The sequence below is a fragment of the Oikopleura dioica genome, chromosome XSR, assembly GCF_907165135.1.
Source record: "Oikopleura dioica chromosome XSR, OKI2018_I68_1.0, whole genome shotgun sequence".
Classification (NCBI taxonomy): Eukaryota; Metazoa; Chordata; class Appendicularia; order Copelata; family Oikopleuridae; genus Oikopleura; species Oikopleura dioica.
The window spans coordinates 837,005-859,417 of record NC_137294.1 but is presented as its reverse complement, the minus strand read 5'-3'; the positions used below and the strand labels follow the sequence as shown (position 1 = coordinate 859,417).

General features: G+C 43.4%; 6 protein-coding genes across 6 annotated transcripts; 3 read left to right on the top strand and 3 right to left on the bottom strand.

Moving 5' to 3' along the window:
• The first annotated feature begins 44 nt into the window (after nt 1–44).
• LOC145707998 (uronyl 2-sulfotransferase-like) lies at nt 45–1,409 on the top strand. The gene is made up of 5 exons (XM_081785602.1): nt 45–205; nt 250–422; nt 461–793; nt 842–927; nt 1,144–1,409. The coding sequence occupies exons 1-3, from the start codon at nt 109–111 to the stop codon at nt 791–793; spliced, it is 603 nt and encodes a 200-aa protein (XP_081641728.1). The 5' UTR covers nt 45–108; the 3' UTR covers nt 842–927; nt 1,144–1,409.
• A 1,975-nt stretch (nt 1,410–3,384) lies between these two features.
• LOC145707015 (uncharacterized) lies at nt 3,385–4,499 on the bottom strand. The gene is made up of 2 exons (XM_081784488.1): nt 4,389–4,499; nt 3,385–4,320 (listed from the first exon to the last, which is right to left on the bottom strand). Exons 1-2 carry the CDS (start codon nt 4,450–4,452, stop codon nt 3,434–3,436), a joined length of 951 nt encoding a protein of 316 aa, XP_081640614.1. The 5' UTR covers nt 4,453–4,499; the 3' UTR covers nt 3,385–3,433.
• A 914-nt stretch (nt 4,500–5,413) lies between these two features.
• Nucleotides 5,414–8,204, bottom strand: LOC145707126 (uncharacterized). Its single transcript, XM_081784612.1, has 7 exons — nt 8,193–8,204; nt 7,879–8,147; nt 7,730–7,836; nt 6,511–6,745; nt 6,038–6,237; nt 5,723–5,998; nt 5,414–5,675 (listed from the first exon to the last, which is right to left on the bottom strand). The coding sequence occupies exons 1-7, from the start codon at nt 8,202–8,204 to the stop codon at nt 5,422–5,424; spliced, it is 1,353 nt and encodes a 450-aa protein (XP_081640738.1). The 3' UTR covers nt 5,414–5,421.
• Nucleotides 8,205–10,166: 1,962 nt separating this feature from the next.
• On the bottom strand, nt 10,167–11,821 carry LOC145708721 (creatine kinase B-type-like). The gene is made up of 5 exons (XM_081786420.1): nt 11,631–11,821; nt 11,396–11,579; nt 10,925–11,349; nt 10,511–10,879; nt 10,167–10,465 (listed from the first exon to the last, which is right to left on the bottom strand). Exons 1-5 carry the CDS (start codon nt 11,730–11,732, stop codon nt 10,259–10,261), a joined length of 1,287 nt encoding a protein of 428 aa, XP_081642546.1. The 5' UTR covers nt 11,733–11,821; the 3' UTR covers nt 10,167–10,258.
• Nucleotides 11,822–14,990: 3,169 nt separating this feature from the next.
• Nucleotides 14,991–16,771, top strand: LOC145708309 (uncharacterized). The gene is made up of 4 exons (XM_081785968.1): nt 14,991–15,515; nt 15,805–16,015; nt 16,079–16,473; nt 16,668–16,771. The coding sequence occupies exons 1-3, from the start codon at nt 15,090–15,092 to the stop codon at nt 16,159–16,161; spliced, it is 720 nt and encodes a 239-aa protein (XP_081642094.1). The 5' UTR covers nt 14,991–15,089; the 3' UTR covers nt 16,162–16,473; nt 16,668–16,771.
• Nucleotides 16,772–19,155: 2,384 nt separating this feature from the next.
• On the top strand, nt 19,156–22,167 carry LOC145707957 (uncharacterized). Its single transcript, XM_081785551.1, has 7 exons — nt 19,156–19,232; nt 20,462–20,543; nt 20,749–20,842; nt 20,952–21,114; nt 21,570–21,720; nt 21,768–21,875; nt 21,921–22,167. Exons 1-7 carry the CDS (start codon nt 19,200–19,202, stop codon nt 21,986–21,988), a joined length of 699 nt encoding a protein of 232 aa, XP_081641677.1. The 5' UTR covers nt 19,156–19,199; the 3' UTR covers nt 21,989–22,167.
• The last annotated feature ends 246 nt before the right edge of the window (nt 22,168–22,413 follow it).

Sequence of the window (22,413 nt, the reverse complement as noted above, 5' to 3'; positions counted from 1 at the left end):
ACCCCAAAATTATCTAAAAAGCACTTTGAAAACTTGAAAAAGTCGCTGGTAGCTCCGAATCCCGGTTTTATACTTCACAACAAGTTGCCAAAATGCGGTTCGACCACGATGCATAACATTTTGACGATGCTTTCTCAGTGGAACAACTACGAACACATCAAAATCGACTCGGCAATGATGAAGTTCGACGACGAAGAAGGACTTGGTAAGGGAAACGGAGCACTCTTCATTTTCTTATCGTCTTTTTAGCCGCCTATTTGAAGTCGATTCTCCGGCCCCCGATGACCGTGATGAAGCATCACTATTTCTTCAATTTCACCGAGTACGGAATGGAAGCGCCCACATGGATCAACGTCATGCGCGAGCCCATCAGCTGGTTTGAGAGTCGATACTGGTTCAAGCAGAATGGTTGGATCCACAAGGTGTGATTTCTCCAACTTCCGATTTTAAGTCATCTTAGACTGGGGCGAGAACGAAGGAAAACTCCCACGACTTCGAGGACGAGCGGCTCGACATCGACACCTGCATCCGTCGAAAGATGAAGGACTGCACCACCGTCGTTTGGAAATACACCCGCTTTTTCTGCGGCAACTCCCAAACCTGCAAGGGGAAAGCAGAGGCTACGAAGCCAAGGCTGCGGCCGCTGAAATCGCGAAGAAGCGAATCCTGCGTGATTATTTCATCGTTGGAATTTTGGAACAATTCGAAGACACTCTTTCGCTCTTTCAAAAGCTCCTCCCGCAGTATTTCAAAGGAGCAAGAGAAGCAGCGAGATCCGAGTTTGCCAAGATAGGTAATGATAAAGGCTTTGGTGAAGAAGTTTCTTATGGTAATTTTCTAGCGATGAATACAACAAGGACGCTGGATAAGAAACACATGTCCACCGCCGCGAAGGAGTTTTTGATGAAAGGGCCGTTGTCGCACGAGGTAGTAGATGTAGTAAGATGCTGATCTTTTCAGAGCTGGGCTCGGCAACCTGTGTAGAAAACCTGAGTCAGGCTCTCAAAGAGCTGAAAGACTCTGAAGAATAGCTGCGCGGCTTTTCATTTCAGCTCTTTCAGACCCTGACTCAGGTTTTCTACACAGGTTGCCGAGCCCAGTCTCACAAACCCGGAATCTTCAGGAAACAAATTTTGATTTTAGATGGATTTGTACGTGTTTGCCCGAGCTCTTTTCAACGAAAAACTGCGACTTGCCGGTCTCCAGGCTGAAAACCCGACTCTTTGGGACGCGCAACATCCTGAACAGGCCAAAGACAAATTCTCAGAAGAAACGCTTCAAGAGAAAGTCAACGAAGAGAGTGGCACAAATTCCAGCTGAATCCCTGATTGACCCTTTTTTAATTAATTCGCGCTGTACTTGTATAACTGCCAGTATCTGTTAATATAGTGAAAATAGAGCATTTTAACGATATGGCCTGAGCTCGGAAACCTGCGTAAAAAACCTGAGTCAGGTTCTGAAGAGCTAAAATGAAAAGCCGCGTAGCGGCTTATTCAAACAGGAAGCCGTTTCGCGGTTTTTATTTTAGCTCTTCAAAACCTGACTCAGGTTTTCTACAAAAATTCCGAGCGCGGAATATGACTTTTTCGTTGATTTTGAGCAAGTGAGATGCATGTAGGTGGATTATGCACTTTTGGCAAGGTCTGGGAGGGGAAGTGACAAAAGAAAATGAGCCTCCCTGGCTGGTCGAAGAGAAGATTTTCAAATTTTTGGAAGCGCGGAGCGACGAGAAGATTTACTTTGCGATCGTGTTCGAAAAATGGAAATATCTGGCGAATCCAGACGTGATGATGCAAACTTCATCCTCGATTGCATTTTTTATAGGGCAAAATCAGGAACTGCCGAATGAGATTCGAAACTTGTATCAGACGCATCATACAGTTCTCTGCACAAATCTACTCAATAGCATAGGAATGGAATAGAAAAAAAGGAACTAGAAACAGAGTTGTAAATTTGCTGAGCTGAGTGAGCTGAGCAGTCACTCAGCTCAGCTCAGTGATTTTTGAAAATGATCTGATCTTCTCAGCTCAGCTCAGACAATTTTCACTCAGCTCAGCACAATTATTTTCGAGCAAGAGCTGTTCTGCTCAGCTCAGCTCAGCTCAGACAATTATCACTTGGCTCAGCTCAGCTCAATGATTTTAACACAATTTTACTACTAAAAACACAGTAAAAAAGAGCTCAGCTCAACCAGCTCAGCTCAGCTCTAATTAGGGTCCGCTTAGCTCAGCTCAGCTCAACTACTTTAAAAAAAAGGTCTGCTCAGTTCAGCTCAGCTCAGTTACCTCCGAAATAGGCCAGCTCAGCTTAGCTCAGCAAAAATAAAGCAGAATTTGCAACTCTGACTAGAAAAGTGCTGATTATCTAATGAAAATTCTATCCAAAATAAGACGAGGAATTAGGTAATCGAAAATCGAATGAACGAAACCGCTTGAGAAAACGTGATTTAGAGACAATCATGGGCTACAGAAATCAGAAACGATCGAAGTACTCGATCGCCCTCAACTCGAGACTGCATTCCTTGCCGATTGTTTACGGTAAAAAAAGCGCTCTTTCGTATAAATTGAAAATTTCAAGACGAGTTCCATGCGTTTTGCGGTTCGCCAAAGGACAAGTCTTTCGAAGCAAGAATTCACTGCGTTCTTGAGCTCGCTGTCAAAGATTTTGACCGCGAAGTTCGGGTCATGCTCATTCGCCTGATTGTCCTCATCCTTGGCGATTCTAGAGTGCTCAGCCTGCCCAAAAACTTCCTTCAAATCGACGACATAAAGCTTCTTATGCGACAGTATCCAAAAAACAAATGCCTCTACCAATTCGCGGACGAAAATGACTTCCTCTTCGAGATCGCCGTCTTTGGCTGTGAATCTGAGTTCGGCAACCTGTGTTCAAAACCTGAGTCAGGGTCTGAAAGAGCCCAAATGAAAAGCCGCGTAGCGGCTTTTAAAACGAAGCCGCAAAGCGGCTTCGCAAAACTACTTTTTGAATCAATTTCCAAACTATAGCGGCCCAATTTGGCTCTTTCAGACCCTGACTCAGGTTTTCTACACAGGTTGCCGAGCCCAGCTGCGAATTCTTTCACGACATTCTCGCCGGCTTGCTGGAAAATGGAATGAAAATAGAGCAGCTCCATTCGCCTGCTTGCGGAACTACCCTCGTTGATTTCTTGAAAAACGAGTTGGAAATGCACAGAGAAGCGATGGAAAAGGAAAAACAGTCGGAAATAAAAATTCCAGAAACTTTGCGCGACAAACTGCACGGCGACAAAATCGTGGTTCAATCACTTTCAAGTCTGGGCTACTATCACCTCAAGTTTGTAGACGCCGTGACGAAGGCACTGGAAATGCTGCAACAAGAAACGAGAAAAAATAAAGTGTAATTGTGAAATTGTGAAGAAAGCGTTTTTATTGGTATTGAATAGCGGAGAGTGTTGAGTTTAAGAAAATTGTCCGCGGACCATGTCGCCTGCGCTGAGAGTGCCGGCGCCTTGCCCAAGAGCGTACTGCCTGTGGACCATGAAAAGCGAGTGGAACTTGCCATCGACGTTGAGCCCGTTGAAGAGGTTGCCATCGGCGGCCCAGACGAAAGTAGCACCCTTGTCCGTGTCGTATGCTTTGCCGGGAGATCCAGCGTATGACTTGTGGTTGCAAAGCTGGGCGATAGCGGGCTCGTATCGGTCGAGAGTGTCAGTAAGAGCGTCGCAGCACCATCGGCAGACAGAATCGGGGTACATGTTCGTCTCTCTCAAGGTTCCAGCCTTGCATTGATCGCCCTTGACCTTGGGATCGTTGTAGGTGTTCACCTTCCAGTGGAAGTTCTGGATCATTCCTCTCAAGCAAGCCTCTGGAGCCTTGCAGCCTCCGGCAACACCGACGACGACGCCCTTGTGGCGACGCTCTTCCCAATCGCAGTAGTACTCTTCGCCGACGCATTTCTCGATGTAGCCATCATCGAAGCACGAATCGTAAGCGTCCTCATAGCCGGTCCAGACACCATCGGAGTCGTACTTCATCTTGATCGTAGTTTTGCAGTTCCAGCAGAATCGACCGTTGCCGACAACATCTGAGTCAACGCCCTTGCCGGATCCGTCGCTGACTTTAGCGCCATAATTGGCGGCGTATCCGGTGTTCCAGCCGGTGTTGTAGTTGTATGGATCGGAGGCGTAGTTGTTGTTGTTATAGTTGTTGTTGTTGTAGTTGTTGTTGTTGTAGTTGTTGTTCTTGTTCTTCTTATTCTTCTTCTTTTTCTTCTTGTTGCCGAGCTCGTCAATGTACTCGTAGAAGTAGTACTCGTCGGCGTAGTCGGTGCGAGCGATGTCGCTATCTGAACTTACGTTTTACCTTTCTGCCTTTTTGCTAAACTCTCTAGAAAGCTCTCTTTCTCTTCCTTACCGTAGGTGTACTCGTAAGCATCTTGGGCGTAAAGGGACCCGATGATAAAGGCGGCGAGCTTCATCTTTCAAAAGCTGGCTGAATTCAACTACGATCGTATCTCGCAGTTTGAAACTGATAATTTCCGATGCAGGCCAAAGTTGCTTATAAAGCTCGGCTTGCGTGAGCTTCGGAGCATAGGCATTATTTACGAGTGTTTGTCTCAAGTGGGAATCACCAGTGGTTTCGCCGTTGCGCTTCTAATTATCGAAAAACCCAGAATCAGCATACAAAGTCGTCACCACTTGCATTTTCAACAAATCAAAGTTCACTGAAAATTACGATTTTCTTCTTGAGCAACTAGCTTTTGAGCTCATTTATGAAACAAAACAGACAATCGATCAATTTCTTTCTATAGAACAAAAATTGACCGACATCGTTAGTCTTCTATGACTTCAATAATTAAAATCATCCTAAGATGATTTACCCCCGAAAAAGAGTTGCTCAAACAGAGATATACTGTCATTAGGTCGATTTGCCAGTATAAAACTGACGATTTTTAAAAAAGAAAAGCTATTTATTTACATTTTTATGAGGTAAAATTTGCCAAAAGCTTCTGTGGGTCTAAAAATTCTTCGAAATTCGTGACGTCGGTGGCAATTTCATTGAACATTATAAAGAAATTTCGGCAAATTAAGCCATAATGATTGTAAATATGCGGTTCGAGAAGAAAGTCTTCTTCCAAATTTGCGGTGGCGAATGATCAAAATATTTGAGTTTGTCAGCAGAATCGTTTACATTTGAATTATCACTGCGCTCTCATCGTGGGAATCTTGAAGGCAAATTGCAATGTTTTAAGATTTTTGATGAAATGATTACAGAAAAGGTTTAGTTTATTGAAACAGTAGAGAGATTCAGCAATAGCAGAACTCGAGCTTGTCCACTCGCGGCATGTACTTGTCATGCGTTCCTTCGAAATTGATTCTTTTTAGGCTAGCTAGCCTTCGTGGTACATCAAAATTTCAAGATTTTCGAAGCTCAAAAGAAGTGACTTTCAAATGAAAAGAGAAGAGTAGCCGTTGCCTGAACCAGTCGCGTTTGAAAGTGGTTCTCTCGTTGAAGCCAACTTCCCATAAGTTACCCTCTTTTTCCTCAAAACTGGCGATGGGAAATTGCCACTTTTTATTGAAACTTTTCTGGAAAAGGTCAGTTTCACTTTTCCAGTTTTATCGAAGCCGGAAGGTATCCTCGCCCCGCCGTGCACTTGAAAACTGTCCGGGCAACTCCAGGTTGGTCGAACATTCGCCCCTGAAAAACTCAAAGCTTGTGAACGAGTTGTTATAGTAGACAAGTACCTGTGCTACCCGTGTACTTTTCCTTGTACTCTAAGCATTTGCAGGCCCCGCTGGCAGACGCACTGGAATCGCTTCCTTGCGACGGAGAATTTCCGCTATCAAAACGCGAAAATTTCGTGGTGGACTTTGGTTCTGTTGGAGGGACGGTTGCAGGAGGTCCGGAGCATTTGATCTTGTTGAGAAATACCCGCTTGGTTTTTCCTTTCTCTCTGGTCCAGTAGCAGCCCTTATTCTTCTTTCTATGGCAGAAACACCGAACTGGCGCGCCGAAAAGAGCTGCAAACGTCAATAAAGGCAAACGAGCTGCTGATTTACCTGGGAAACGAAGATCGCCACCGTTGGTGCATTTGAGATCGCAGAGCCTTTCGTTGGTTCCTTCCCTCACGAAACAAAAACTCGCTATCTGAGGATCAGAAAACTCATCTTCCGAGCAAGTCACACAGTCAGACAACTGATGAGTCCAGTAATATCGGGTTTCTCCTTTTTCTCCGTTTTTTAATCTCAGTTCTTGAAATCTAACGAAGTTCAGAAATTAAATAACGAGCCTTTGAAATTAACGGAAGCTCTGCAATTTGTTCGATCAGATCCCTTTGGCGTCGGATGATAACCTTTTACTGGAATCAACAAAAATGATACCGATGAGAGCAGACTCAAATCCGGGGTTACGCCGCCACTAGGAGAATCCTGTCTTGTGATTGGCTGACCGGATAACCTGGCAATCCCGGGCAAAGGCCTGCTATCATCGGTATCTTATGAAAAACAATTGCTATAAGCAGATGGACTCTGACCCTGGAAGACAATTGACAACGCAAGTAGCGCCGTTGCAAACTACTTCTGAAGCTCCTTTCGGATTGTTTAGCCGCGGACAGAGCTTGCTATCTTGGTAGCTTTCGTTTGGAGGCCTGCCCCATGTCACCTGCCCAAACTGCGATCCTCGAGCAATATCACTGTTCTTCGGATTTTTGAGCAACTCGTAGAGCTGCTTCCTCGTCGGTCTGTAGTAATCTTCTGTCCGCGCTCTCTCTGATTTAGAAAAGGAAACTAGGAAAATGTAAAAAGAGAAAGGTAAGGGTCTCATTTTCTTGCTTCTAAAAAGTGTCTGAGTCGGAACTCTTGCGAAGCCCCTTGCGGAGATGCCACGCGGAAAATCATCTGCGGACAGCGATGATCGACAATTTGCATTTTACCAACCGCGCGCCAGAGATTCAAACCCTTTGCCAACTCATCGTTATATCACGCTGCCGGAAGTGAGCAAAAAACGCTAGAAAGTCCGAAACATGAAAATCTGCTTTATTTTCTTTTATTTTTTCATTAAATGTTCACATAAAGAGCTCCTTCTGAAGATTCCATTCTTGAGTCGCGGTCTAGAAGTGACACTGTAGTCATTTCGCTCAGCTGATTCAGCTCGTTCTGGTCTGGGCTCGAAAACCTGTGTGGAAAACCTGAGTCAGGGCCTGGAAGATCTGCAATGAAAAGCCGCGTCGTTCCAGACCCTGACTCAGGTTTTCTGCACAGGTTTTCGAGCCCAGGTTCTGATAGGACGTGCATGAAACTGTCCTCCTTCTGAATACAGTCATTTTTTCCCTCATGCTCAGCAAATTAGAATCACCTTAGGTACGCAAAGTCAGATCTTTTCTTCAAATACTTTTGGGTCATCCCCAGTTTTATCATCCGCGCGAACTTGATTTTCAGCTCTTGGCTCATCAGCACGAATAAAACTCCGATGATTATCGGATACACAAATTGACTCACTAAAAATTCCATAACTACACAAGAAGAAATAACTAAGAAGTAATATTTGGCTCGGCAACCTGAGTAGAAAACCTGAGTCAGGGTTCTAAAAGAGTAAATTGAAAAGCCGCTAAGCGGCTTCGCCAGTTAAAATAATTCATTGAGTTGGTAACTTTGGCGAAGCCGCTTTGCGGCTTCGTTTTTAAAAGCCGCTACGCGGCTTTTCATTTTAGCTCTTCAAAGCCTGACTCAGGTTGCCGAGTCCAGCGGTAATACCTTCTATAAGAACCAGATGAATTGTAGAAGAAAGGTGACTTTTCTTCGTGGAGAGATAATTTTCTGGAAAGAAGTGGACTGTGATTTGAAAAATATTGAACAGCGGTCTAAAAGTGGGCTTCATTTTTGTTGATATTTTTTTGTCTTACATTAGATAAAAGACAGCGCGGGACATTTGGTGGAGTTTCGTCTTCTGCTCGCCTTCTGTGAAACCCGCGCTGAGATAGATTTTCCTGTGGATCGCGTACACTGTTATTACAAAGAGAATAATGTTGCACGCTATCTGCACGCATAAATAATAAACAGTGTGCTTTGGTTCGTCGATCTGACCAAAGACCTCTTCGGAGTACTTCCCGTGGCAGCCGCTGATCATCCGCATGTGATGAAAGGAATGGTCGACTTCGTTTGGGTGGTTCATCTGAAATAAAGCTAAAGTTGAAAGAACCGTTTTTATCCCGTTTACATAGATTGCCATTGCTAGGACAGGTAGAGGCGCCAACCAACCAAGAAAAATGTAAATATGGTTGCGGAAAATTGGCTCTCAAAGGGATACCTCTCTCTCTCTTCAGTACTAGTCAAGTATCAAGATAAGGATCAGGGTTTTGATTGACCGGAAAGCCAAATACAGCAATCTTATTGGTAATCCAAAATGCACTTCCATAAATTGGTTTAGTCCCAATAAGGAGAGAATTTATCCCCTGCCAAGACCCCGAAATTGCAAAGAGTCAAATTCGCAAGATAGATCGTCTGTAAAAGATACCAACTGCTCTGCGCCATGAGCATATAATCGTTGAAATATTGAAAAACGTAGCAAATGTTCATTACTTTCTCGTAATTCTCGATATAAGCAGAGCACTCAATTTTCTTGCTGATATTCTGCAGAAAATCGCTATTGCTTTTCAAAAGACTATTTTCCTCGCAATCTGGGCTCGGCGACCTGTGTAGAATACCTGAGTCAGGCTTTGAAAGGCTAAAATGAAAAGCCGCGTAGCGGCTTTTTGAAAACAAAGCCGCAAAGCGGCTTCGCAACAAAATCACTCTTATATCTTTTAGTATCAGCGAAGCCACTTTGTGGCTTCGTTTTCAAAAGCCGCTACGCGGCTTTTCATTTTAGCCTTTCAAAGCATGACTCAGGTTTTCTACACAGGTTGCCGAGCCCAGCTCGCAATAGTTTGCCCGTCAATGTCGACTTGGTTGATCGCGGCACGAAATCTTTCCCTGGAAATAACATCGTCGTCTACTAAATTGTTGATTCTTTTGTAAATCGGTTCCATGGCCAGAAAAGAGAAGCAATAAAGAGTCGAGCTGAGGAGTAGATTCATCAGAACAATCACCCGCTGCGTCTTCTTGAAATATCGCTTGAGCAAATAGACGGCTGGGGCGCAAAACATGATGCAAATTAGTGGAAAGACAATTTTCTGAATGCGGAAGTCGATCATATTCTCCGAGAAGTCGTCGAGCAGTTTCTTGTCCGAGGAAAGGTTGTAGTTGAGTTCGATGTGGTCGACGAAGTGATAGTATTTTGCTGGTTTGGAAGTGTTCTGTGGACTTTGAAAAGAGGTGACAAATTCTTGATGCTTCTTAGGTCTTTATGGACTAATGGAATTATTAAGGAGGTAGATATCAAGAATCGGATTTTCCGTCTGTGTTTTCTCAAATTTTTAACATAGTGACCCCTTATTTTTCTGCTCAAAATTGATTTCAGGCAATTATCTATTTCCTATGGAAGCCAAAAATTTAGATTTCTTGAGCTTTTGAGGTGCTACAATGCACCTCTTCTTGATGATAAAATGACCATTTTAGGAAAGTTAGCGATCTTTGACGATAAATAATGTTAAAAATATTCTTGAAATTGGAAATTTCGGCTTCCATAGGAAACAGAGAAAGGTCTAAAGTTTTTGTTTCAAAAGTAAAATAAGGGTGTTACTATTTTAACTTTGGGAGAAAAGTCTGACGGAAAATGGCGATTCTTGATATCTACCTCCTTAAATTTCTAAATTAAATTTAATTCGATCATCAAAATCTTTGCCACTCTCGTACATAGAATCAGGACAAACGCTAGAATTCAATGAGGCGGTAGAATTCTGAGGAGGGATACACAAAGTTCCATCCTCTCCACTAATTACTTTTGAAGGGCAAGTGTAGTGTTCTCCTTCCGTTTCTGTTAGGTTCAGACATCTCGTTATTTTCTCTATCACATCGCACAAGTTAATGTAGTCAAGCTCAAATTCAAAATTCTTGGTAAATGTCATTTCTTTGAACAAGACGATTTTCGCTGGAGATCAAGTCAAGAAGTTTGATCATCAAAATTCATCAATGGCGCGGAAAGAAAGCTAATTTTAGAGATAATTGCTCACTGCGCCTGATTTTTAAACTTCAAAATATTTTTTCTTGCAAATAAGAATTTTTTCTGCTTTGAAAAGAAAAAACACAGAAGTTTTTAAGCCAAATCAATTAAATATATTATACAGAAAAATCTTTTGAATTTTAGGATTTTGAACTGCAACAGAAAATCTTCACGGGGCAGAATTACGCGGAGGTCTTCATTGAGGCCTTGGCGACTTCTTCGTCGATGTTCTTGCCTTCTTCGAGCGCCTGCTCCCATCGGATGATTTGAGCGGCGCCTTCGATGAAGATGTTGACCAGGTCAACTTCGGACTTGCCGAGTCGATCGGCGTTGGAGATGTCCCAGGTGCCACCGGTCGAGGCAGAGTCGACGCCAGCGGTTCCACGGGCCTAGATTTTCGATGAGATCAGAGAAGCGAAAATTGGGCGATTTACCTGGAGACCCATCTTGGCAAGGACGGTCTTGAAGTCCTCGCGGGCGGAGAACTTGGGGATTTTCACCATGCAGCCGGCACGGAGACCAGTACCGAGGTTAGATGGACAGGTGAGAATCCAGCCGAGATGGTCAGAGCGCATGAAGTCAGCGTCGTTTTCCTTGAGCACCTTTTGGATCTGCGCGGTGCCGAGCGAGAAGCGGGTGATGATGGCCTTGATGTCATCGCCCTTCTGCATGGAGACGATGCGCATTTGGTCCTCCTCGTTGACCCAGACGAAGAAGTTCGAGGCCTCGTTGTGGTAGATGCCTCGGGCGTCGGGCCAGTGGCGGCCGCAGCCGGAGGAGAGAAGCAGAGTCGAGTCGGGCTCCTAAAGATTGCAATCAACGAAGAGAACGGAAAAACGGTTTTTTACCTGGAAAAGATTTCCAGCTTTTCGGAGCTCCTCCTCCTTCTCCTTGGACATGCCTTCGGGCTTGGGCGCGTAGGACTTGGAGCCGTGGAGAGGGAAGTAGTCACCCTTGAGCTCGCCTTCGAGGGAGAGGAGACCCTTGACGATGAGGGCCTCAAGCTTGCGGCGCTCTTCGAACTCGATGACAGGAGGGAGCTTGAAGCCTCGCACGGATCGTCCGGTTCGGCAGCGCGAGGTCAACACGTACTTGCCGGTGGGGTCGATCTTCGTGTCGGAAAGCTTGGACACGTCGAGGTCGGTGGGGTGCTTGGCGTCGCGCGCGTAGCCGTTGTGGCGGGCGCTGATGACCGGCTCGAAGATGTCGGCGAAGAGTTCGAAGCACTCCTCGTCGCCGGCGACGAGGCCACAGGTCTTGATCATGGGGTGGCCTGAAAATAGAAAAATGATGATTCTCAAATATGAGGAGACGATTACCTTTGTTGTCGATGCCGGTCTTGATGCACTGGCCGAGGGTGACGCCGAGCTTGGTCTTCTTGTCCTTGAGCTGCTTGTAGAGCTCGGGGTTCTTCTTGAGAACGTCGGTCAAGAAGTTGTTGTGGTCCTTGAGGTCGGGCAGCTCGGCGGGCATCTTGTCCGCGGCGCCCAAGAAGGTCGCGTTCTGAGCAAAAAGGATGAGTATACAAAAAGAGGTTGATTATCTCTGATTTACCTTCTCCTCACAGTAGTACTCGTCGTTGCCGCAGCCCTTCTGAATCCATTCAGGAAGGGTCTTGACGTTCTCGGAAAGACCAGTTGGTGGGTAAGTAGCCATGGTTTTTGAAAACTAAACCTTGAAAAGTCAAATTTCTCAAAAATTATAGACACTACGACTTTCGTACGTACTGCGAAGCTCTGCGCTCGGAGCCGCCTTTTTATAGGCACCATGTTTTTGAGGCTGCAATCGAACCAATTTCGGCCAAGTTCAGGCAGGTCCAAAAAACAGAGAAACAACCGGTGAAGATGGCGCGACACAGTCCGGGTTACGGCGGTTTCAGGCGCCAAATTGTTAAAATTTTCCGTTGTTACATAAGATAAAATATCTTTTTCCGCGAAATTTTCAAAAATATTTCGTCGATAATTGGCAAAGTTTTTAGTTGGAGAATCTATTGAGCCTTTGATTGTGCTTTTTATCGTGGACATTTATTAATAATATTATTAATTAATTAAGAAAGATACAGAAAGCGGCAGGAATCAGTTGAAAACAGGCAGAAAAGAAGGAAGAAAGAGTCACCAAAAAAGATTTCCGTTGCTTCTTCTCCAAACCTCTCCCCTATTTCTCGCGATAATGGCCATGCACTCTGGGTTTCTAGTGCACCGCTGCACTCGATTCGAGATTTTCATCTGTCTTGAGACTTGACGCGCATGTCCGTTCTGCTGTCTCCTTCTGGCTGCAACTACTGGTAGCTGATGAAGATTGAAAAAGTAGAGTGTGAGGAGAAGAATGTTCATTTGTTGTGTTGGAGTTACTTTTCGTCGGCTTCCTTCTTTTATAGCTTTAATAAACGATATGGATGGTGCGGCGAGAGCGACCTCACTCTTGTTCGTCAAGAACTCGCCTATTTCGATGATGAAAATGGCAACTGAGGATCAGTCAATTATTCCTCTGATAAAGCTATAATAACTGCCGATATGGGCACGTGATTCATACTTTACACCTTACATATTTTATATAGGTTCTTATATCATCAATCTTCGAATTGCTTCTTATCAAAATAATTAAGTCATTTTTGTCAATTAAAGATTGATAAATTATCAGGCACCTTTCATCCTTCCATTATCTTTGGAGATCTCAGATCTATGATTTAGGACCTTATATCTACCTTTATAATTTTAAGGTTCTCAATATATATGAAAGCTATAAAGGTATAATTCGCTATTCAGTAAGCTGTCGTTAAGTTAGCAATTAGAATTTGGGGGCATATTATGGCCCATATATTATATGGCTAATCCCTATTTTAATATTTAGTGCCTAAAATATAGGCTTTTTTTGAAGATTCTTTCCCGGAAGAAACTTTCACCGAAACTTCTATTCATAGCTCAACGTCATCATTTATTTGGTAGAATTGAATGGTAAGTTTGCGAGAAGCGAGCCGTTAAGATGACAGATCTGATCGACGATTTCATTTTCCAAAAGGGTTTTCTTCTGCGTAGATGCAAGGTTAGATTAATTTTAGACGAATTTCAGGATAAGTAAGGACAGCCGCGAAGATCTGACCTTTTGACCCCGGACAGAAACGACAACTTGTGTAGAAAACCTGAGTCAGGTTCTCAAGAGGTAAAATGGAAAGTCCCGTAGCGGCTTTTATAAGAACGAAGCCGCGAAGCGGCTTCGCGAAACAATCTTTCTTATCAATCTTAAAATATTGGCGAAGCCGCTTTGCGGCTTCGATCTTAAAAAAGCCGCTACGCGGCTTTCCATTTTAGCTCTTTAGAACCACGCGACCAACAGTTATTTAGTCATAATTGGGGGAAAAATCAACATTGGCGAACCCTGGTTGCACGAAAATTAGCGGCCATTAGAAATGCTGCCGTTCGTTTTCTAGCGCCCGTGAAATGCGTTTTACAACATGTGGTGGTGTTTTGCTGAATCGACCAGCAATCGCGCGTCACGGCCGATTGTGTGGCTTCGGCAAAATCTACCCGCCTGCCTTTTTTTCGAAAAGATAAGTAAAAAACTTCTTCCTCTCTCAAAGAAAAAAAGGCGAAATCAAATCTCCATTGCGGTGGTAAAAGGCAATTATCCCCTTTCCGTTCACTTTTCACTCGAAACGAAGGAGACGATAATAAATTATACTTCTATATGTATTATACTGTATATTATATACAGTGTATAATACATATAATTTATACAGAATTTTTCTTGTATTTACCGACTCCTTTGAAGGCAGTTGAATTCACGTAAATGACACTTTCTCGGTCCTATGATCTGCTGAGCCTATCAGCAAAGTGCCAGTTGATAGTCCCAATTTGAGACCGTAAAACTTTTTATGAAAGAACTCCAAAATTTACATAACATCTAAGAAATAAAACAATTCCGACGCTTTTTATCACCTAATTTCTTTATTCATTTCTAGCTCGCATTCTCTATCGACAATTAGATACAGTACAATAAAGTAGTTTATAAAACACGTGACATAATTAAAGAGCGGCTTTTTTTTACGGAGAAGCGTGAAATTTCTTTTGATGAAATTTTCGAAAATTAGCATGTTCCAAATTAGAAATTAGAGTATATGATCTGAGCAGAGCTCACTCATGTTCCGCGCACGAGTGTGTTGAATTTTGAAGCGGTCACGTTCAATCGTTTTTTTCATTCATAAAACAACGATGAACAGAATTTTTTATCTTCAGCTACAAGAATCAAGAGCAGAATTGGAAGAATCAATCTCGGAATTCGCTGTGGTCACGAAGATATTTCATATATTTTTTATCGGCTTTTTAGAGAGAGTAAGTGACTCTATTAGCTAATTTACCGCTAAGCTGAAAATTATTTACCTCAAAATTATTTGATTTCTTGGAGGTATATTAAGGAGGTAGACATTAAGAACCGCCATTTTCTGCCAGACTTTTCTCCCAAAGTTAGAATAGTAACACCCTTATTTTACTTTGAAAACAAAAGCTTTAGACCTTTTTCTATTTCCTATGGAAGCCGAAATTTCGAATTTCAGAAAAAATTTTAACAAAATTTTTCGTCAAAGATCGCTAACTTTACTAAAAATGCCCATTTTCGAGACAATCGGAGGTGCCCAATTTGCATTGTAGGACCTCGAAAGCTCGAGAAATCTAAATTTTTGGCTTCCATAGGAAAAAAATAATCGCCTGAAATAAATTTTGAGCTGAAAAATAAGGGGGTCACTATGTTAAAAATTTGAGAAAACACGGACAGGAAATCCGATTCTTGATATCTACCCCCATAATCGGAGCGGTTTCGAAAGCGGGTGTTTATGGACCATAAATTATGGTACTACTTGTTTAGCTAACTTCGGCTCGCTACTAGTGATGTTTGTCTGTGTGTGTGCCCAACAAACCTAAATAAGAAAATTGCCCGTAGCGCCGGGCGCGCGGCTCACACCCCTAGTCAACTAGTTTTGCCCGATTTTCTCACGACGTAAGAGAAAAGAAAGAAAAAAGTATGAAACTAGCTGTCTGGTTTTGCGCCGCTAAATGCATCCTTGCTGACTACGAGGACAGTAATTACTACGGCGACAGTAATTACGAGTATTACATAAGCTACTACGACCCAGATGGAAACAAGCAGACAAGAGTAGCGACCCTGGAGGAGATTTGTGCAGATCCTGAGTTCACTCGGCCAGATTGTCCCGAAATTCCAAGCCAGATTGATGCTGTGTATGATTCATATGGAGTGCCAGAAATTCAAGGCAGTCCAACTCCAGAGCCCTATTACTGGCGAACTACTGACTGGAGAACCACATCAACATCATCTTATATCTGGAGAACGACGACTAGGCCGAGTACAACTACGACTTCGACAACGACTTCAACGACAACTTCGACGACGACGACAACAACAACTACTACTACAACTACAACAAAAGACGTGAGCTTGGCTCGGCAATCTGTGAAGAAAACCTGAGTCAGGGTCTAAGAGATCTCTAATTTAAAGCCGCGAAGCGGCTTTTAAAGTCGGAGCCGCAAAGCGGCTTCGCCAGAATGAAGAAATAGATTTGAATGATAATTTTGCGAAGCCGCTTTGCGGCTCCGACTTTAAAAAAGCCGCTATGCGGCTTTTCATTAAAGATCTTTTAGACCCTGACTCAGGTTTTTACACAGGTTGCCGAGCCAAGAATCTGAGAAAGATTGATCTTGGTGTTAGAAATTTATTTCAGAAGCCGTGCCGCCCGCTCGTTGACGGTCCCAAAGAAGTAGAAGGCTACGATCTCGACGAAAACAAAGTGATCTGGTCGTTGAAGCTGAAATTCGTAAAAGTAGCGAACCCGTTCGAATGTCGCTTGGAGTGCGAAAAGTACATCGATTTAACCCGAATCAGCCGGAACGAAGAAGAGCGGCGACGATGCGCAGCTTTCCGCTACCACAAACGTGAGTAGAATTTTGTGCCAGCTTCGCGCACTTAGAATCGGGGAGTTAAATTTAACCGCTTAGTGAATAATTGGTGCTTCTTGCTGGAACAGACGCCCGAAAGCGCAGGGCTCAGGAACGGGAATCGATCTCTTCTTATAAGCTGACAGGAGTGCATTTCTCTCCATTCCCATCAAAAAGCTACGCGGACGACAAGAACTACGATTTATACATCAAACGAGCGGCTCACTGTCCGGTGAAGAACGACGTGGTCGATCCGTGCATCCATGGCGCGCTCGGGCCCCGCGGCTGCTCCTGCGAACACGGCTGGGACGGCTTCGATTGCGGCACCATGACCTGCGACAATGGTGACGCGCCCGAGTGCTTCGGTGGCAGGTGTCGCCGCTATCCCAACCCTCATGACACCTTCGCGCCTTCCTTCGGCTGCGACTGTCCCACCGGCACCCAGTACTATCAAGGTATTGTTTTCCTTCTCAAGAATCCCGGCGACGCTATCAGTTCCATTCAGCTTTTTCTAAAGAACAATTTCTCAAATGCCGATTCTAACAATAAAATGCACTAATAAACTGGTACTGGCTTTGAAAAGCAACATTCCGAGTGAGCAGGAATTTTGTTAATTGAGCCATAATAAGAATCACGTTTATAATTCTAGAGCGAGACGAATGCGCCCCTCCACAAATTCCGATAGCAGTTCCGTTCGACGAGCCTCAACCCTTGTCTGATCTCATTCCTGGCCATCCTCTAGTCAAGGGTTACCAGTTAAGCTAACAAAAATTAATAGGGATCATGATAGCAACTTGGGCTCGGCAACCTTAGTGAAAAACCTGAGTCAGGATTCTAGAGGAGTAAAATGAAAAGCCGCGTAGCGGCTTTTTCAAAACGAAGTCGCAAAGCGGCTTCGCTAGTTAAAAATTCATTGAGTTGGTAAGTTTGGCGAAGCCGCTTTGCGGCTTCGTTTTGAAAAGCCGCTACGCGGCTTTTCATTTTACTCTTTAAGAACCCTGACTCAGGTTTTCTACTCAGGTTGCCGAACCCAGATTGCTATTGCCTTGAAATTAATTGGCCTTTTTAACTTTTGGTCAAATTTTGGTAATATACTGTGAGGCAATCTGTTGACTCTAGAAAGACAACAGTCACGCCCCTTCAATCGCCGAAGACAGTGGCGAGATCGACTGGGTAGATGGAATGTGGCAGTGGACCGAAGGAAGCGAACGTTTCAGAAGTTTTCCTTCAGTACGATTCTCATTCGATCAGGAAGCGTTCTTGATTGCATCGGAGTGACTGAGTCTAATTCAGCACATTATCAGATTGAACGAGAAAGAATGGATATTTCTCTTAAAATTCTGAATAATGAGGTAAACACTCACTTCCACCTGAATTAATACAAGAGAGAATCTGCTACTGAGCTCTTTTGGAACGCTAATAAAGCCCAAATCAATCAGTTGTATAACCACGTCTGGCGGTCAAGGTGGCTACGTCTCAGAGTTCAACTTATATAACACCGGCGCGGAGAGTGGAAACAGAGAATTCATACAGGTAGTATTGCGTAATCGGGCTTTTCATCCCTCTTGCCGAATCTATTTTCGGACGATATTCTTGATTAGTTAATTTTGGATAATGCTCCCTGAACTCCATTCCGGGATCGGGCTAATTTTGGAACGCGCTAGTAATAAATGTAGTCATGCGCTTATGTTCGAGGCTGAACTCTTTCATAAAAGAATATGAGAAACAAATCAATCAACAAGTTCTATTTCAGACGATCGAGGTTGATACAAAAGACGTGACTCAACAGAAGACTGCTTGCTTGTCGTCTCCGCTGACGACTTCGGACTTGATCATCATGCCAACTGGAGGATCGAAGGACTTTTTCATGCGCTTCTTGATCTACCAACTGTAAATTTACAATTTCTGCTAGTACAATTGATGCAATACAAAACAATTTATCAAAAATGGATTTTATTTTTAGAAAAGATAGTGTAACGGTCAGTCAGTTGCGGGGTTAGAAAGAGGGGTTTAGATTTAAATTTGAAAACAAAAAATTCTGAGAATGAATCGCAACCGACGCACAGTGTACTTTCAATAAGCGTCGAATTTTAATTATAGACGCAATCCCAGAAAATCTTGCGATTTCGACTAAAATTTTAAGGGCGAACTCGTCTTAGAAAAATAATGATCTAAGGCGAAAAGTGTTCTTAGACGGATCCCATATGGAGTTTTCCATTAAAAATGAGAGGGATATTAGTACAGGGTGGTTATGTCATAAGTTATGACTCATAACCGTTATGAACATAATGTTCATGAAGTAAGATCAAGAGGATAAATACGCACATGCAGTAAAAGAAATATGATTACATGTGCGTATTTGAAAACGAGCGATGGAGATCATGGATCTCTGATTGATTCATTTCGACTTGCTCAAGGCCAGAATGAAGGTTGGTTTCATCAATTGAGAAGACATTTATACCCGTATGAATGCATCTTGGTACATCTTGGTGTTGTTGTGGGTCTTGTGGTCTTGTTAGTCTTTGGATCAATTCCATATCCTCAATTGATGGCCCAGACATGGCACTAAAATTCCATCAAATTTGGGAAATTCATTCTGCTGAATCAGCAGTGCTGATAATCAAAAATAAGACTTACACTGACTGAAAGTTACACTGTCTGATACGTATATTTTTCTCCTATCGGTTTTATGCATCCGCTTGTTAGCTCACACATCGTTGTTGAATATATAAAGCTGAAATGAAAGGAAACCCCTAAGATAGGAAGATACTGTAGAAAACAGCTTTCTAATCGCAATAGAATTGAACTCTTATCTCGACCAAAAAGACGAGTTCCAGAATTCGATTATATCAATGTTCAACATCTGCAGCTGTTGTCCGAAAACTAAGCCAACCAGTTATCGCCAGTTTAATGAACTTGGCGGGTTTTCTGTAAGATTGAGCCAGCGATAGGCGATAGGTTTAGAAATTAGCCCGCACGTTGGCTTTTCTGAGAGCTTCCGCCGCTAATTGTCGAAATTGGCGAAAATTTCGAAAGTGTTTCTCTCGATCGCGAAAACTCGCGGCAGCGGCGGGGGGCGCGCGGGAGCCCACCGCTCCTTCTCGCCGTGAGAACTCACGATCGGACTTAGGCGATCACTTCGATCAGACTATCCGAAGAGAAACAACAGATCAACGCTAGAATGAAGTTTGCCTCCGCTCTCTTGGCCCTCGCTGTAAGTAGATTGAACTCGCTAAAACGCTTCATTGAACCGTTTCTATCTTTTATTATTATCGCCGATAATTGAACGGACCAACATTTTGACGATAAACAATATCACGTAAAAGATATAGGTATTTTATTTAATTGTGATTCTATCGGAGCAATATTGATATGACTATACCTACTATTGACGATCTGGAAAGATAACAAGAACTTTTACACGTGATTTGAACCACTCTATATCTGTATTTTCAGACAAGTAAGGCTCGGAAACCTGTGTAAAAACCTGAGTCAGGGTAAGATCGATACTGAAAAGCCGCGTAGCTTTGCCAAAGTCTGAAATTAGACTGCATTGATAATTTGCGAAGCCGCTTCGTGTTTAAAAGCCGCTATGCGGCTTTTCAAAAGATCTTTCAGGTCAAGACTTAGGTTTTACACGTGACTTGAACCACTCTATATCTGTATTTTCGGACAAGTCAAATTATTGACTTGAGTAAAAACCTGAGTCAGGGTAAGATCATTAAAAAAGCCGCGTAGCGGCTTTTTCAAAACGAAGCCGCAAAGCGGCTTCGCCAAAGTCAAAAATTAGATTGAAATGATAATTTTGCGAAGCCGCTACGCGGCCTCGTGTTTAAAAAAGCCGCTACGCGGCTTTTCATTTGAGCACTTCAGACCCTGACTCAGGTTTTATACACGGATTGTCGAGCTCATTTAAACTGTTGAAGAAAGCGTGAGTTCTAAAATAACTCTCAAATACTCTCGTGCCTTTACTATGATAATAAAACACACATTTGAAAATAGCTGAAATTAGATGCTTATAAGGCTTATTAAAACTGCTCTTTAAAGATAATAATGCGAAATTGCCCTATTTCATTTCCATTGCTATTTTTATTAGCGTTAAATCATCGTAAATTGTTCTTATTAAAAAGTTATAAAGAAGATGTAAAAGCTGCTTATTTTAACTTGGCGCAAGCAGCGCGATATTTTTCTTGGAGGAATCCGAATGCGATTAATTACGGGCAAGAGAACATGCGCTCGCAAATTTTAAAATTTCGTCGGTCAGGGTTAGGGCGCTGAAAATCCGCTTTCACGCTCGGAAAAAGAGGAGAAGAAGAGGGCTTTTAGAGAACGGCCACATGAACGCGATTTGGATTTCATACTTTCCCTTCCTTCTTTCGTTTTGTTTTCTACCAGCGCCTTTTTCGGGTTTTCGAGTTCCAAGTCGTTAACTTGGCTTTTCAGGCGGCGGAACGAAACGGCAAGCTTGACGATGATGGAATCCACATTGGTGGTGGTGCTTTTGACGCTGGCACCCCAGAGGAAGGTCAGTACTTAGTCCGATTGTTACTCAAGTAGCTGCTAAAAATCGAGAAGCCGCTTGCGGTTTCGAGTCGAAAAAGATTGCTGCGCTTCGCGCGGCTTTTCTCCTTAGTTCGCTCGAAGCCGCAAGCGGCTTCTGGATTTTTAGCAGTAAGTCTACTTGAGTAAAAATCGTTAAAAAGAAGCGATTTGTAACAGTTGATTTTCAGTTGCTCTTTGGTCGATCAGAAAGTGCCGAAAGAAGATCTGCGCCGCCTGGTCCTTTGGACGGTGCCCGATCAACAACATCAGCGAACTCGATGGGCAGGGATTCACAAATAGTGACAAGAGCAAATTTAATTTTTTCAAAAAGCAAGCTTGACTGACTTTCAGACAGAGATTTTCGTGTAAAAGTGAATAACCAAATTGAAAGAAATGCAAAAGTATCACGTGCGCCTTGTTGCCACAAATGCTGGAACAAGTGTCCTCCATATCTAGCTCGACGATTCTTGGCTGATTCTAGCGTCTTCCAGGACAAGGAGGTCCGAAGATACGTCAAGGAAGAAGTCTGGAGCTTCCTTTCAGAAGATGTCCAGGTAAATCTAAATGATACAAGCCTGGTCTTATTCTGTATTTTGGGATCGGCAATCTGAGTCAGAGCTAGCTCTGAAGTGCTCAAATGAAAAGCCGCGTAGCGGCTTTTAAGAACGAAGCCGCAAAGCGGCTTCGCGAGTATTTAAAAAAGATCAATATGGTAATCTTTCGAAGCCGCAAAGCGCTTTCGTTTTAAAAGCCGCTACGCGGCTTTTCATTTGAGGACTTCAGACCCTGACTCAGGTTTTTCATACATGTTGACGAGCCCATGTCGCACTGAATGAGTAAATTTTCACGTTGGAAGCTCGAACCCGAATTTCGTTTTGGCATGAATCTAAACATTTGGACTCAAAGCTCGCCGGATTTCTTTGTTTCGCTCATCAGCATAATTTCCCTTCCGCCGAGCGAGTCACTGTTTGGCATTATTAGACGCTTGTAAAAATAAATCCAATTTCAGTGCGATCTCAGTCGGCTGGACGAGTTCGAGAGTCTCCAAGCAGCGGAGGTGGTCGAGGAGTCTGAAGCCGTCGAAGTCGCCGAGGGCATGCAAATGGACATGGGCATGGGTGGCGCCGCTGCTGCGCCCAATCAATGCGGCGAGAAATTCGGTAAAAACCATTAGACAAGGGATTGCATGTCTAACGACTCTTGCTAGGCTGGTTCCAATGCCACGGACACCGCGACGCGCATTGCTGCTCAGACACCTGTCTCAACCAGCCAGAAAAGGAATCCGGCAAGTGTGCCAAGTGCGGCTGCGAAGGACGTAAGTAACAAGCCCTCAGTCCTCTTAATCCAAACTCCATTTCAGAATGCGACTTCCGAGACAACATTGCCGACACCGTCGCCAAGGCCAGCGAGATGGGCTGCTACGTCTGATTTTGATCAATTCTGTTGAAATATCCAACGACTTTTGTTACTCCCTTCCTTCTGTACATTCACCTGCGCTGAAAACGAGTTGCTTAATCGAGCACGATCGCGATGCAAAATTTTAAACGAGCTTTGCGCCGATCTCCATCGAAGATATCTTTGTACCAATAAACTAATTTATAATCAAAGCTTTTCGTGTCCTGATTTCAGCTGGAATATTTAATCCCGCAAAAGGGTTGAGAAAAGATAGTAAGAGATTGAAAACGTTTCTCAAAGACCATAAAGAAGAGTGGAATGTGATGATATGATGTTTCAGATTTTTATGAGCATTGAAGAAATGGATCTTGAATGCATGTGATGCACAGATCGTAGTGTCATGCTATTGCCGAGAATATAATTAATATAGCAAATTTATAAACAAGTTGGAATCCCCT

Excerpts from the sequence above, each read along its gene's own strand:
- LOC145708721 (XM_081786420.1), bottom strand. The coding sequence starts at position 11,732 with ATGGCTACTTACCCACCAACTGGTCTTTCCGAGAACGTCAAGACCCTT. Across the intron at positions 11,350-11,395 it reads GACCGGCATCGACAACAAAG|GCCACCCCATGATCAAGACC; the intron begins GTAATCGTCTCC and ends TTCTATTTTCAG. Across the intron at positions 10,880-10,924 it reads AAGCTGGAAATCTTTTCCAG|GAGCCCGACTCGACTCTGCT; the intron begins GTAAAAAACCGT and ends TGCAATCTTTAG.
- LOC145708309 (XM_081785968.1), top strand. The coding sequence starts at position 15,090 with ATGAAACTAGCTGTCTGGTTTTGCGCCGCTAAATGCATCCTTGCTGAC. Across the intron at positions 15,516-15,804 it reads CTACAACTACAACAAAAGAC|AAGCCGTGCCGCCCGCTCGT; the intron begins GTGAGCTTGGCT and ends AATTTATTTCAG. Across the intron at positions 16,016-16,078 it reads AGCTTTCCGCTACCACAAAC|TGAATAATTGGTGCTTCTTG; the intron begins GTGAGTAGAATT and ends TTAACCGCTTAG.
- LOC145707998 (XM_081785602.1), top strand. The coding sequence starts at position 109 with ATGCATAACATTTTGACGATGCTTTCTCAGTGGAACAACTACGAACAC. Across the intron at positions 206-249 it reads CGACGACGAAGAAGGACTTG|CCGCCTATTTGAAGTCGATT; the intron begins GTAAGGGAAACG and ends TCGTCTTTTTAG. Across the intron at positions 423-460 it reads AGAATGGTTGGATCCACAAG|ACTGGGGCGAGAACGAAGGA; the intron begins GTGTGATTTCTC and ends AAGTCATCTTAG.
- LOC145707957 (XM_081785551.1), top strand. The coding sequence starts at position 19,200 with ATGAAGTTTGCCTCCGCTCTCTTGGCCCTCGCT. Across the intron at positions 20,843-20,951 it reads AACATCAGCGAACTCGATGG|AAATGCAAAAGTATCACGTG; the intron begins GCAGGGATTCAC and ends CCAAATTGAAAG. Across the intron at positions 21,721-21,767 it reads TCAATGCGGCGAGAAATTCG|GCTGGTTCCAATGCCACGGA; the intron begins GTAAAAACCATT and ends GACTCTTGCTAG.
- LOC145707126 (XM_081784612.1), bottom strand. Across the intron at positions 7,837-7,878 it reads CGCGCTGTCTTTTATCTAAT|ACCGCTGTTCAATATTTTTC; the intron begins GTAAGACAAAAA and ends GCCCACTTTTAG. Across the intron at positions 6,238-6,510 it reads GTTGTCAATTGTCTTCCAGG|ATTTCAAGAACTGAGATTAA; the intron begins GTCAGAGTCCAT and ends GAACTTCGTTAG.
- LOC145707015 (XM_081784488.1), bottom strand. The coding sequence starts at position 4,452 with ATGAAGCTCGCCGCCTTTATCATCGGGTCCCTTTACGCCCAAGATGCT. Across the intron at positions 4,321-4,388 it reads TGCTTACGAGTACACCTACG|ATAGCGACATCGCTCGCACC; the intron begins GTAAGGAAGAGA and ends ACGTAAGTTCAG.